The 16,181-nt window shown below is 35.6% G+C and overlaps 1 protein-coding gene across 1 annotated transcript in view; it reads left to right on the forward strand.

The window, feature by feature from the left end:
• Window positions 1-5,300: 5,300 nt before the first annotated feature.
• The window catches only part of LOC110456177 (orexin receptor type 2-like), a gene marked incomplete at its 5' end in the record, with an annotated part of 37,101 nt that continues 26,220 nt past the window's right edge, over window positions 5,301-16,181 (forward strand). Inside the window, one exon of the mRNA XM_021506749.1 lies at window positions 5,301-5,673. Coding sequence (XP_021362424.1) covers window positions 5,301-5,673 — 373 coding nt within the window. The remainder of the gene's footprint in view (window positions 5,674-16,181) is intronic.

Raw genomic sequence — 16,181 nt, forward strand, 5'->3', positions numbered from 1 at the left:
TGTAGTGACGAATTCGGGTTGTAGCGACGGATTGTAGTGACGGTTTGTAGTGACGGTTTGTAGTTTGTAGTGACGGGTTGTAGTGACGGATTGTAGTGATGGATTGTAGTGACGAATTCGGGTTGTAGCGACGGATTGTAGTGACGGTTTGTAGTGACGGATTATAGTGACGGTTTGTAGTGACGGATTGTAGTGACAACTTGTAGTGACGGTTTGTAGTGACGGATTGTAGTAACGGTTTTTATGATGACACTATTTGTTCTGAGCTACGTACACAACACAAGATGTTCCTCATACTTTGTTAAGTGAACGTTGTATTTTTGTTAATCGAACGTGATATTTTTGTTAAGTGAACGTGATATTTTTGTTAAATGAACGTTGTATTTTTGTTAATCGAACGTGATATTCTTGTTAAGTGAACTTGATTTTTTTGTTAAGTGAACGTGATAGTTTTGTTAAGCGAACTTGATATTCTTGTTAAGTGAACTTGATATTTTTGTTAATTGAACTTGATATTTTTGTTAAGTGAACGTGATATTTTTGTTAAGTGAACGTGATCTTTTGTTAAGTGAACGTGATATTTTTGTTAAGTAAACTTGATATTTTTGTTAAGTGAACTTGATATTTTAATATTTCGGTATTTTCTGATCTCTATAGTTACTGTTTGTCAGTTCAGATTTCTTATTCTGTGTTTTTGTGGTCCCTGAATGATCAATTCAATGTCCTTTTTGATGAGACTATTTTGTCTGTAATAAAGTTGTCTCCATGTGTTTTATTATCTGTTTTCTATCCCTATTGCAATATATATTCTTCTTGTTGTCTGTGTTTTCCCCAGTGCTTTGATATTTTCATATCTATCGGTGTTTGCTTTTCCGTTATCTACGGTAATTCCTGAATTTGTTTCCCCAATGTTTCTTGTTTGATGATCAATACCGTTATGCTTTTCGCACTTTTATTCTGGAAGATATGATCTACATGTTCACACCTAAACCTTATCATTGTGATTATTTTACAGATACATCTTGATGTTCACTCCCTTCCTTTCTTTCCAACTCCGACCATCCCCTGTTCACCCACACGCATCACGTGTTGAAAGTTATAAACACAATGATGTTCAAAACAACTTGTCCATTTACAAGTATCAATAAAGCTTCGTTTTAATGGTGTCCTATCACAGAGAGATCCTGATAGTAATGCTCACTGAGGGGTTCCGAAGCTGTTAAGATAATGGCAGATAATGGGATATTTACGGCATCTTTCGGTATCCTGAGGAAATAGCTCAAACTGAATCGGTACAATTGTATGACTTTCTTAGAAAACTAAGTACGAATGTCCAATTTTCTAAATGGACTGAGATCTGAATGGCATGATATACCTTTGATGGAAACAATACCATCGAAATAAAGCAAAGATAATGGCGGACGGGATTAAGTGGATTGCACTTTATTTGAAAGAATGTTTCCTATTTCACAAAACCGTAATCTAGGATAAGTTTTGGAATTTACTTATTTCTATTTATTGCAATGTTCCACATGACACACGCGCGATAGTTTATGTCGACATCCCAATAACAGCGCAGAAGTTGTACATTAAACGGCATTTTGTAAGTTAAAAAAAAAAGGTAAAATGCCCCCAAAATATATAAAACATCCACCGTCCTAGGACTATCGAGTATCACTATAGGCATACAACGCAATTCTAAACCCCCACAATCTATAAGTAAACCGAAGTAAAATGTTCACCAAATTGTCTTAAAATTAACGATACGTTGAAATTCGTTAAAAGCTAACGATATATAGTTTGTCCTGATTCTAGAAGACCGGCAAAGGTTCCCTCTACTTGAATGGTTTACGTGATAATCAGGACTCGGACGGCAGCTATTGTCGTTCAAATTTCAGTGATCGATTCTGACAAGATTTTATCTGAAGCCTAACGACGCACGAGCGCGTCCCATCCCGCCACACATAACTGAATGCGATGTTCGTTCAATGTTCACCTTTGGAACCCTAAGACTGGTTCTAGAGGGACGGTGAAATGCTTGCCGCAATTTGGCTTCCGCTTTTCATTTATTTTTAAATAGCTGTAGCCCTTGCTTATTCTAAATAAAACTGTCAATTCACACACTGAGCAGCCATTCAAGATTGTCCATACCAAGGCCTTCATGGACTTCCATGGCCTGTAGTTCACATCGCCTGTCAGCATGCTAACTTAAAACTTACGAACAAAATTCAGGATTAATTAACAAGGCTTTGCTTTTCTGTCCCAATTAATTATGGAACTATTCATAAACATACATTTGTAGTGAATCTAATATCCAGTGAGTGTCAATTTTTAAACAGAAATACTTAAAAAACCCGCATTTTTTTGTGTGTTATATGCATTATCAAGTGACTAGGAAACGAAAACAAAAAATATAATTTAGTTTTTGACAAAGCATTTATATTTTTTTGTATTTTTTGTATTTTGACTATCATTTGTTCGTTGATAGCATAGATAGCAAAGATAGTTGCTTTGATTCAGTCCGAAACATTCTAAGATGGTAAACAAAATGTCACAGATTGTGAACTTCATAGGAATCTGTTTTCAATTATTTACAAACTAAACGTATACACTTGAGCGTATTCTATCAGTATAAAACGATCTTTATTTATAACAAAAGCACTGCCTATTTATTTCACTAAAAAAAATCTAAATTATTTCGAAGTTTCACTCAGCCTGAGTAGGTCCTTCAATTGCTTGAAGAATCCAGTTCCGAAATGTGGAGAACAGCTAAACGTGACCCCCTAATTACGTCGGATTAAATGGAATAATTATAGTATGCCGAACGTCAAGATAAAATGCATTGCAAGCTGACCATTTTTATACTTGTCCTTCGTCAAATAAGACCTTTCTCATTTTGGGGTAGACCTAGCACGGAGCAAGGAGACAGAGACCTAGACAAGCAAATACAGGGGTCATTTCAAAGATAATTTTATATGGAACGTAGCGTATAGGCTGTCGGAGTGTGTACACGCATATGCACATGACTACAGGTAAGGGAACAGGTAACATCATATGGAGACATATTATACATTTCGTGGCTCACTGCGGCAAGTATGTAACCGTGGTAATTGATATTTCAATGTCTCCACTCAGAATCTCACCCGGGACCTCTGTTGTATTATTCTGACGCAAAACGAATTTAAAGAAATTCCCCGCCCCGGTGTTAGATTCATTTTTGGTACACAAATCCTCCAAAAGGTGTGAAAAAAATAAACACCTTAGTTTAGGTCCAAATATAGATGTAACACATTCTCAGGTCCCTGTGGAAGCGACCATTATCGTTCTGCCATCTGTTTTAACAATAGATAAGCTACACCATTTAGCCATAAAAGCAGGGGCGTATACGTAGCGTCCATAGAAAAAAACCTGGGCTTACACATACAAAATCTGTGTATACCAAATGTCTAAACATTGACAATTTAACAATAATAAAAGATGACTTCATTTAATCAAGACAATAACATTACATCCTTCCCGGAATCCATGTTCGTCTATTACTTCCAGTCCATTTTTTTCCGGTGCTATGTTGTGGTCTGGTAAATAATAAATATCAATTTACGAAATGAAGAAAGCAGCTAATGCTTCCAACGTCAAAATAGTAAAACAAATACTATCACGAATGGTCTCTCTTGGACTTTAAGCCATAATGCTTTCTCTGGGATAGAATCTAGAAAGAGTTACGTGTGTTTTTATAACTAGACTAGAAGAACTGCAATATAGAAATATATTTTCGTGATAAATAAGTGAAAATCAGAATTTTTACGAGAATTTCGGACTATATCAATATATAATCTAATCTTGCTTGTAACAAGCATTTCCATTGGCTTAAAAAATTATGTTATCATCCCATAACGTCGCCATTTGTAACGTCGCTTTTGATTGGTTGATATAGAGGCGCAATAATTTCTAAGAGAAAAGAGTCCATCAACAGAAGTGGATTTCCACAGGGATTGTGTATAGTAGATTAAATTGGTTTATTTAGAGTACACTCCGGTTTTTTGTGTTATATCTCCATAACATGAAAACTATATTCAAGTTAATCCTTAAGTATTTGTAACTATGTGTCGACGACGACAGCTTACTATTATATATTTATATATATATATACTAGTACAATCAACTGTAGCATGCAAAGAGTCCTTGTTTTTTCAGTATAAACTTTGATTTAAAAATAAAATGTTTCCTGAAAAAAAATCCCCGTAGGGGGAGTTCAGTCAGGAGAAGTTTATCAATTGTTAGGAAAAACAGGCGATGTAACTGTAGGTAACATGTAAGGAACACTAAATGATAATTCTCTAGTGTTTTGTCGCAAGCAGGGGGACAGGAATCCCTAATACAAATATAATGAAACAGATTCTGAGATGTTCCCTGAATTTACTACTCTCAGTGTCCGTCTCTGACTGCGTGTTAGGTCTGCCTCAAAATGAGTAACGTCTATTAAGATGTACCATAATGTTATTCTATATACATGTAAGAGAAGACGAAATTGAGCATCAGATAAACAGCAATCATATAATCAACACATCAGAAAACACAATAATGGAAAGTCACGGTGCAGGGTTTGACTCGGCAATATTTACTTGATAGTTACGTTTTTTTTTTTTATAATATGAATACTTTATCCAGGTGCTACTTACCTATACCACCACCTGGCCATATTTCATTAATTAATGTTTGCAGATTTGAGATTTGGCAGTCCTTTATTACTTATCAAAACACCTGCAGGTGTCATACAAGAGTACAAGGCCAAACCACATCAGAGTGGATACATTTAATTTCTTTGTGATACATACCTTTTAATAAATCTTATAACACATATCAAATACTACTTAAGCACTAAGATAGCAATTCTACGTGGCGTCATAAACGCCCCAATAGAAATGTCGTTAATCTTGTTCATTAACATCAATTACTTCAGGAAACACAACATTAACGTTGATGCTCGTAACATACGGTTATCAAACGTGTTTGTGACGTTGTTTATTTCTTCACTGAAATGAAAAAATAAGATTGCTGATGAACTCTAAACACTGACAAACATTTAAATATTCAGTGGTCCCGATCCGTAGTGAACCTGTTTCCATAGAACCAGTGTCACGTGTATTTCTATAACGAAGCCACGTTTGTATTAAATATTACTGCAGCTTTATCAGGTTTAATAATGTGTATTCCCAAACCTCTTTTATGATTTTTAGAACAATAAGGTTAAACCAAGGAGTTGTTGTAACAAACTGATCACCTGTTTCATTTCTTTCCAGACGGTATCCATATCTGTGTCCGTTCTGACCCTGAGCGCTATTTCTGTGGAGAGATGGTACGCCATTTGTTATCCGCTTGTATTTAAAAGCACGAAAAAACGCGCCAAAATAATCATCAGTGCAATATGGCTGTTTTCCATAGCGGTGGCGGTTCCGGATTTAATTGTTGCCAAGCTACATCCGTATTTCAGTCCCGAGTTCACCATTCTTCTGACGTCATGCAAGCCTGGTTGGTCTAACGGTAGTCAAACTGTGTACCAATTGGTCCTGTTGATTGTGCTCTACGTTGTCCCCATGGTCCTGATGGGCTTCACGTACTCCCATATAGCTGTGGTACTATGGAAAGGCAACATTCCCGGCGCTGTGGAGACAGGTAAGCTAATCATTTAATCGTATTCCTAACCGAAGTACATGCACTTTACTTTATATAATAATTGCCCTTGTTTTCGGAAAACAAGATTATTTGTTTCCCAAGATTACTATTGTTATACGGGTGTAAATCCCAGTAGAAACAGGTATGATTGAGAAGACACAAACAATCGTGTTGCTAACATTTTGTTTTACGAAAATTAGAAGAAATATAAAACAGCAGTAAATACATTCAGGCCTACACTCCATTGTTGTCGTCCGCTTTAATCACTCGGGATTCTGTGGTGCCTTTTGCCCCTTTTTCTACCCTGTCCCTGAACAAGGGTAGGATGATTGGAGAGTATCTAAGTCGGAAGGGGAACACGAAGTTTTCTTTCTCGGTTATTTGGCCAATTTTTTTCAAGTATAAGAATACATTTTGTCATCTTTTGGTTTGGAATACTTATATATGTGTTATTTCAGGTAACGATTTTTATATGTTTCATATTAAGGCGAAAAGACTGAATATCTTTAATTACGTTCTTTTTTACCATACTTAATAATAATCACTAATTCTGATGCTCTGAGCAGAAATTTAATGTTCGTACTTGCCATCCTTTTCTTTTTTCTTGACAATAAAGGAAAATTACATTAAACACTCATATAAACTTTTTTTGCTTCATCAATCTTCTGGCATCTGAAGAAGCAATAAAGATTATCTCAATAGCTAAAGGCATTTTTACGTCATATATAACGATAATGAGTGAAAATTACAGAGTTTAGGCTACTTTGTCATATGAACGATGATGAGTATGTTCTTATGTTTACATGAAAGGGCAATTACGAGCTAATTCATTATTCAATGAACTTTGGAATAAACGTGGCAATCTAAACATATTACTTTTCATTTAATGTGACGGGGATATTTGGAAGACATTCCCTTTCACAGGTCAAACTATTTTGATTTTTCTTCAACAAAAATAGTTAACGGCAATGTGTATACGTTTCAAGGGAATACAAATTCAAGGACATTTTGTTGCAGGGACTGACTTATTGAACAGCTGCACAAGTATGTCGAAAATGAATCAAAGATTCTGAAAAATTATAATTAACGCATTTAATGTATGAACGTTTTGGTTTCCTTTTTCATTAAAGTTGAGTCAGAGAAAATGTAAATTGATATCAATCGACAGATAAACAACTCAAGATTGTATTGCGATACCATTACATTTTTTCCTATTCCTATTTCTGAGATTCATTATTTCTACCAGAAGCCATAATGGTATTGACTCTTAACTTAGTTTGCATATATATACTCATGTCTGATTTTTGGACATTAAACAGAAAAATACTGATAACTGATAACCGATAATGTTGATAAGAAAATGCAATGACTAGCCTATTAAATGATCTTCCTACTTTGTAAAATTATCTGTTAAGGACTGTAATGACTGATTAGGGATTCCCGTACCGCTTTCAAAAACTGTAACAAAGGATAGGAAACTTGTTTTACACTCCGTGACTAAAGCTTTAAATTATGTCTGAAAAGAAGTCCCTGCCATGCAGAACTTTTATGACAAAAATAATGAATCTGAAACACAAATAAATGCCATCGACAGCAGTGTTCTGAGAGTAAAAACACAACGCGGCAAGTCCTGGTTTCGAACCCCGGATCTCAGATTACAATGCTGTCGCTCTCTTACCAACAGAGATATGTAGTTAACGGTGGTTACCTGAATCAGCCCGACTTAAGTTATACCGAAGAGGAAATCAAGGGGATGTGACTGTATGTGTGGACAACTAGTGAAATTCTCTCGTGTTTCGCCAGAAATGGGATAGGGATCCGTAATTTGCAGAATATTAATTAACCAACAAACTACTGTATATATTCAAATTTTAAATTATGCATTTTTACTCAAATCGTCAGTAGAAATTCAATTTAAGGAAGCACCAATAGTATCACAGCAAATAGACGCGAATGCCAAACAATATTCTACTATTTCAATTAATTTAATACATCTATATTCTGTACAACCTATTTATTACATTGCATAGCTAGAATCCATTAGTTTACTGTTGATATACAAAGCAGACATGACTTCGACGAGTTCTTGACCCATTTAATGCAGGCTGTCTGACGGATTGAGCAGATTTGTTGTTTTTACGGTTCAGTGAACGGAGCTGCCTTTGCTGACTACGTACATGGCACGTGTTAGGAAGTAGAATTGAACATATTGAACTATTGGGTATACAAACATCGGTCATTAAGAATTCGGCGTCGACAGTTCTCATACTTAATTCAATATTTGATAAGGTTGGACCGATTCCGTGCATAGTCATTGCCTGTTTTATAATGGACGGGTTTGAACTGTTCCACTATAACAAATTAGTCTGGTCGTACATTATGTACGTATATTTGAATATCAGACATCATGTCTTCCATACCGGTACCTCAAATTATCATATATCCCATGTTTCTGTTGTTAATTCGTTTTGGGTTGTTGAGTTTAATCATGTTTTTCGATATTTGGTAGACTTAAACAAAGAAGATAAAGAATCAGTTCAAGAAATTGTTAATAGAAGAAAGATGAAGAAATGTAGCAATTCAGTTAGAAATAAAAATAAAAATAAAGCACTCTTACTTGCAAGAATACATACATAGTGATTAAATTACTTTATAAGCAATGTAAGTGATTTTCAAATGAATGATCGACAATTCTGATTCGTTTTGTTGTACCGCTGTCTTCTGAATAACCCAAGATACTCTACGGCCTAATGGAATGTCAAGAATATTTTCTTAGGTCTCGGATAGTCACGAACCGCCAAAGCCATAAAAAGTAAGTCTGGAAATCCAGACGACATCCCAATACGCCCCTTCAGTCGAAGTGTTCTTTAAAAATGGTTTATTCGCTGCCGGTATCCCGATACTGCTCTAACTTTCTGATCAGACTATTTAGGAGATAATAGTGTCAGCCACAAGAATGACTCAAAACAGAAAGTTATCCTGAGTAACGGGCACATAATGTTATACGAGTTATATTAGACGTTGCCTTATCTGCGGTTTGGCAACAACGCAGATGTGTCATATGTTATTTTGTACACGATTGTTCCATCGTTAAAGACTCCTGATGAAATGTTAGATATATCAATACAAAAACAACTAAAGTCAAAGTAGATCTGGATTAGATCTGAAAGACTGGAACTGGAATCGAGTGAAATCCACGGAAAAACAAAAGAGCACAACATTCCAGGAGGAAAACAGCTGCAGAGATATCGTAGACGTTGCACTTGTTTACGTTAGCAACGATTGTGACTGGTAAAAAGTATGCCGCATCCTCGACGCGAAATTCTGTTATTTCCGTTTTAGAATTACAAAATAAATAAATACAGTCAACAGTTCATAATTTACATGTCTGACTGACAAATTCATATCTATGTGACGTGTTCTTATACTGTATGTTTCCTTTCTGCACCTAGAAAATTCGCGAAAAATGTTTCTGTCATAATTGTGATCATTTCCAAGTAAATATGACAAATGCATAGCATAGTACAAAGATGTACTATGAAAACTGTATTAATATTCCCCTTTTTATGTTATCATAAAACATATAACTGAAATATTATTGAATACCAAACTGTACCACTGTGCCATTTGTAGCAGGTGTCTGATGCTACGTTACTTTAGGTGAAACTTGACCGTGCTATGGCAGACTTATTTAAAAAAAAAAAATCCCAAATGCTAAATCAGAGAACAGGGTCTCCACACTAAGTTACATGTATACCCATTGAATGTCCTTAAATGGCGGTCCTGACATAGAGGTTTGAAGGTGTGTATTATTTTGCGTCTCTCTACATTTACTGCCGTCGGTACGCGAAGCAGGCGCAAATCGAGCGTGCGGTATATCTGATGAGTCTGTACATCTGAGAAATGGTTGTGTTTCTACATACAGTATTAAAAAAGCCGTTCAGCAAAGTCTTGTTACATTACAACGAAAGACTGACTGACGCCAAGACCACTTAAAATCCAATGTTTCCTAGTTGTTTTGATTTTGTCTTTATTTCTTCGGCAGCTTTGTATATTTGTAGACAGAGCACATGCTATGTAGATTTTTATCATGTTTGCTGGTCTAATTTATCTTAATGGTTCATTGTTTCAATTATAAACCAATAAACGTTCCAGAGTGGATGGGTAGTTACATGTACGTGTATAAACTGCACAAGGTTATACATGTTATTTGCTATGAGTTCCTCCCTTGATAACTACACTAACATCTTTAAGAAAAAATTGAAATAGAAATCAAGTAACGGTGAAAACTTTTTCTTTTGTCTTAATTAATATTTCAAGTGGACCTGTCTGTAATTTATTTTTATAATATTATCTTGTTAAGGTTTCAATAACTTGCGCTTCACTCAATGTGTAGAAATCTTCTGCGCTGTGGAAATAGCTTGTCCACTACACATAACCGCCCAAATATGCAGCTGCCTACCACAAAATAAATAGTATACAGTATGTTCAAGTGTCAACAAAGGCAAATCGTAACTCAAATGTGAAAGGAAGATAGATCAAAGGCACAAAAAGAGAACACAACGAGACAAAAACATAAAAAAAATGAAAAAAAAATGGTGTATAAATCTTTGCTGCATGATAAAAGAGAGATCTTTCACACTGTGACAGATAGCAGTAGTGGTATCCGTCAGTGTGAAGGTATCACTTGGTATTGACAAATCAGACCGTTTGTCTCTATTCACCGCAGTAACTGTCGTTTTTTTCTAATCGATGGTAGAACAAGTGGACGGTTGGATTACCATTATATTTACTAACTGCACAATTGATACAGTAACGTTTTGAAGCAAATTTAGTTTTTTACTAATTATATGTAATTACAAGCAAACAATAGGGATAATTTGTTTTGAGAAGCTCGTTAAAAACGAAATGCAGTCTTGTTGTTAAGCGTGACGTCATAGGAATATGGCATCAAAGATAACTTTATTCATTCCTGCACTCTATTTATACTGTAAACAAAATGCTCCGTACTTAAAAATGTAGTTAATAGATAATACAATTGTAAGAGTTGTCTTATTTGTTACAAAGCGTTTTCATTCTGAGAGCTTTCTCCTATTCATCATTATCATGCCTGTGCAATCACGTGAGGAGAAAATATCATACACAGTTTGGGGCAAAACAGACAAGAGATTCACGCCTTTCGGTAAGAATTTGTCTAACAAGTTGAATAATTTTCATAAGTCACGAAAGTTTCGGCCCTGTGGCACGCGCTATCAGCTAAAGAGTTCCATTTATGACATATACTGCCCAGAGAAATATGAGAGCTCAGATTTCATTTCAGGGGACCTTATCAACCAGTCACGCTAATGTTTTATCATGATATAGAAACACATCAGCCAATCAGAACCTTTCAAAGTAACACGTGACCTTTAGAATAACTATTTCAACTACATGGTTCTAGTACTTACAATTAAATTAAAATACCCAGCCAAAGTATTATCAAAATATGTTTTCACATAAGCCATGCATATAATCCTTCCTCCAGAAGGTTGGCCTTTGGTATATAATCTGATAATACACAGGTCACGTGTAACCTGACTAAGTCGAGTTGTCGTCTCAGACAAGTCAGGACAGATGAGAGACAAAAGTAAAAATGGTTGTTGATTGAGAAACAATAATGTGACACTGTCATAAGATGTTGCGTGAGGAATTCCATCCGCTTTTGACAGTCCTGCAGTCTGTCTGTCTGTTCGTCTGTCTAACTTTGCTATCCACGAGGAATACGTATATACATCATCATTGGAGATGTCAGTGATATCAACATTTTGTTACAGACATGTTTGGTTAGCTTAGCAGGCTGATCGTCTAGCTATTCAGACCTGTATATCTCAATTCTTTATCATTGTAGTCATAGAGTTAACACTGACAGAACATGTTTAAAGTCATTAATGTTTTATACAACTACAAATGATAAAAAAATAATGAGAGATTTGATAAAATATGATTCTAACTTGTGAGATAGTTACAGCGCCAGAAGATTATTTTCTAATAAAAGTCTGACTCAAAAAGTGTTCATCCATTAAATGAAGTCCATGCGTGTTCCGTCTTTGTAATTCATTCATGTGGCTGTTTATGAATCGGACATCCATCTCATTCAACCATTGCAAAGCTTTAGTTAGTGTTTTTTTCTCGTTCTTGATCTCTTTCAGATTCAATTCGCGGTTTTTCTTCCTCGGTTAATGTTTCATTGTAACTCTGCTTAACCCTCTTTTGAAACTTTGTAAGCTTAATGGTTGCTAACGTGTTAAAATTAAACTAAAAGATACGATAAAGCTGACTAAGTATTTAAAAATGACGTTGACTTTTTTACGGTACGATTCTGGTACTTGGTTTCGTTCTTCACCGCACTGCTGCTTATCCAGTCCTGAATTCTAATCACAGTTAGAAATGTTTGGTCTATATAACTAATTGTTAATCAAAGATTTATATATAGACATTGAACGCTTTTGAAAAGAAAAAGATTCCGTTCAGTTGTTGTGTATTCGCGCCCTCATATTTCCGGGAATCAGGGCTTGTGATCAAGTCACGCGCAGCTTTGTGAAGGGTTCCTGTCCCACTGCATTTGTTTCTCTCTCAAAGAAATGGCACAAACCCGGCGTAGGGCAAATTTTGTTAATAACAATGACCCAGTCTCTCAAAACAAAATTGTTCTGCTATACTTTTACATAATTCGAAGGTTGAAATACTACAATGTAATACAGATTCCTATACTTTGAACTTTGAACAACAAAATTAGTTAATATGATGTTAATATCTATGTCGCACTAAAGGTGAAAACGCCCACAACGGTTTGGGTTTAGCGCGTTCCGAAAATTATTAGGAACAGTGGCATATAATGAGTAGTTATCTGAAATATGTATGTTCCTGCCAAAAATTACTGCCTATTGTTTGATAAGAGATTACAAATATCTGACGTTATCGGCATGTACAATTATATTGTTTTACAATCGGATTGCGTCAGGAATGTCATTAATGATATACAAATACATCTTTTCATTGTGTTGGAAAAGAAGGGCTCATTGAGCAAACCAAGACCCATTAAAATTATATTTAATCAATTGCTGTTTTCTTAACCTTTTTCAGCAATACTGACTTGTTAGTCGAACAGCCGATTGTGATGAGCTTTTGATGAGTATCAAATTGCATCGAGATTGTTTCACATATCATAAAGTTTGTATGCTATACACTCATGTTCATTACATTACAAAACTTGCAATGTTTGTCAATAAAACCCAACCGCCAGCAAAACCTCATTTTTAACAAAAATAATATCGCAAAATGTCTCCGTTTGTGAATTTCCAAGATAAGATATAACTGTTCAAATTCAAATTGCATTTTTATATCTTTTATGTCAATACATAAACATTCGTGCTTACTTTAAAATGATGATGTAAAAGACATTTTTGAACTTAACTACCAGAACACAATCATCTCCATTTCAGTGCTGAAATCCACTTATAACTCGTTCGTTTGCTATTTTCTCCTTGTTGTAGAACACTAAGAGTTTGGTTCCTACATGTATCATATCAAAATAAAAAGAGTAAGATGAGGTATGAATTTATCAAAATCGGTCAAATAAGCCCCTTTAACCCATTCTCTTTGGGGAAAAAACGTTTGCCCACATTAAAATACATAACCCATAGGCCTAGCACTCATTAAAGGAAAGGTCAGTTTGTTTTCAATGTAAGAAAGAGATGAACTATATGAGTAAACATCCAAAAGAAAAGCAGTGATATGAAATTCTAATTAAAAAAATATATTCTTATATGAATTCATACTTTATTGAACTGATACACCAAAACCGCAGTCTGACATAAGGGAAAGTAATGGACGTATCACATGTTTGTTTACATCCTCTTTTCTTTTTCTAATCAATATCCATGCAATGTTCACGGAACGACTCGTATATATAATCGTTTAAGCAATCAGAATTATCTTTCAGTTCACGATTTACGTTAATGGAAAAAATATGAGATAGTATTTGTCATGCCAAGCATATTGGTAATGAGGCGTAGTAACTTGACACAGCAAGTCGGCGGTTTACTCAGTTCGTGCTTCAAAATAACCAATGGGAACTAATCCGTGAGAGCGGCATTAGGAAAAGTATTTTATTCATACAAATGTTAAGCTTAAAATTCCAAGCTAAACTCTACTGACCTTACAAAGTCAATTTTGATTATATGTATATATATATCACTACAGAAATGTCTGAGTGAGCTCACTCAAGACATAATGAGAGAAAACAGCCCAAAGCATAGACACATAATAACATAATTACAATTCAAAATTACAATGCCATATTTTTGGAACTGCGGAAACACTTAATAGAAAAGCACATTGAACTTCCCAAAATATGCAGAGGCTAAACACGTGTGCTCCTGAAACAAAAGCATTCGTTCGCCACAAGGGACAACTTTTATGATGTCTCCCGCGATATAGGAATTGAGGCATTAAATGTTCGTTGATCCCTAACAAAAAGCAAAGTATTGTAGTTTCATCTTGAAGTAACAATTTTCTTAATATTTATTTGAAATTAACTAGAACTTCTCTTTTATCTGAAATTGAAATAATAAATTGAATTTACGCATCCTCCTTTTTGTATCAGTAGAAGTTTAAACCAGTTTGGATTTCCAACATGTTGGCCCTTACCATCATCAATAAGTCCTATAGGAGGTAACAGCCGCATGGTTCAATGCAATTCATTCCCGGCCTACTGGACCAATTAGCGAATTGTTTAGATGCAATCACATATGTTTGTCGTACGGTCATAATTCTAGCTGGTTATATTTAAGATTAACAATAAAAGGATCTTTATAAAGTGTTTGTGATTGTTAACCAAACATTTTTGTATGATAATGTAGGAAAAAAAATGTATTTTTATGCCCTTGTTTTTTTTATGGGGAGGAGGATAAATAGTGTCATCCATATCTATCCATCCTGTCACGCCCGTCCAAATTCGGTATCATCCCGTCCATCCTGCCCTGTCCCATCATGCACCATCCCAACCGTCTTTTCCCGACCCGTCCCGTCCAAATTTGGTGTCATCCATGTCCGTCAATCCTGCCCTGGCCAATACCCTCTCAGCTCCATCGCGATAGCGATCTCATTTCCAACTTATATACAAACGTTAGGTTTGAGGGTACCTCGAATGAGGTCAGAGTAAAGGTAACGTTATATCTATAGTAATTTGTTTAACAGGAAATGACACTAATTTACATGGGAGCATAGGTATTCATGTCTAATGATACATTTTCTAGTTGTATTATGTCCGTTTCTTAATGCCAATACTGTTTGTGAAAAAGAACCACGTACGAACGTACGTAATACCTTCACACTAAGTCAACATAACAATCCGTCCATCGTCGTTAGGCTATTTGGAACATTTTATGGCCGGCATCTGTCTGGTAATTGAGTGGTGGCATTCAGACGTGCAATCGTAGTCCTCTGTTGGCTCTTCCGACTGTTTTGAATGTTGTTAGTAGCAGGGTAAATTATGTCAATGTGATCTCCAGGGATTAAGTATATATAGCGTGCGCGTCGTGGAACTCGTTATCAGCATAACAGCTAACACGTGGTTAGCCCTTTTATATCATTAGACGTAATATCCGGTTCGGCAAGGGACTGACTTTCAGTATGTTACGATCTGTATATTACCGCCTTTTTACATTATAATGGCGACATCCATATTCTTGATAACGTGACATAACGAATAATTGTAAGTGTACTAATATTGCGGTACTTCTACATGCTCGTTAGAATCAGCCGTCTGTATTCCACTTTTATCGCGAGTGGCGACTAGTTTGCCCGCCTCCATACCTGCAGAAACGTTTGTTTTCTTCTATGTCTTCTCCTGAGTTGAAATTGAAGGAAAGCCCGATTGATCTGTTCCCCCGAACACCACTTTTCTTTTCTGTTTCCACAACTCTGTTTTTTTCTGTGGTCTTTCCCTACCTAGGTACACGTCATGATAATTATGACTTTTGCTGTTATGAGAATATTAAAAACATACATTCATATATGTGTTTACAAGTATATTAAACATGTATATTGTTGCGACATATAAATGTCCAAAACAACTAATAACATACCAGGAAAGCAACATTTTACACATGAACTCCATTCCCAATAGGTAAAAAGTCAATTTAATTTCATGTATGGTACTGAAATCTGTTTCGATCCTGTGTATTCCGGTTACATCGCCTACACATCATGTATAGGACGGTATCGACGCTGATTCGTGAGTAACGTTTCTGGACGAAACCATTCCTGTCTCAACACACCTGATTGAGTCCACAGATATAAAGAGGATACTTCACTCAACCTCTCCTCTATACTTCTCTTAAACGATTTCTAGAAATACTACGTACTCTATTGTAGCTCATTCAAATCGTTGAATGTGTAGACAAAGGCTGCTGTGGCCGACGACACCGGAACCTATTTCCCCAGGATTGCGAGGAGCGTAACTGAAC

The sequence above is a fragment of the Mizuhopecten yessoensis genome, unplaced genomic scaffold (genome assembly GCF_002113885.1).
Source record: "Mizuhopecten yessoensis strain PY_sf001 unplaced genomic scaffold, ASM211388v2 scaffold8547, whole genome shotgun sequence".
Taxonomy (NCBI): domain Eukaryota; kingdom Metazoa; phylum Mollusca; class Bivalvia; order Pectinida; family Pectinidae; genus Mizuhopecten; species Mizuhopecten yessoensis.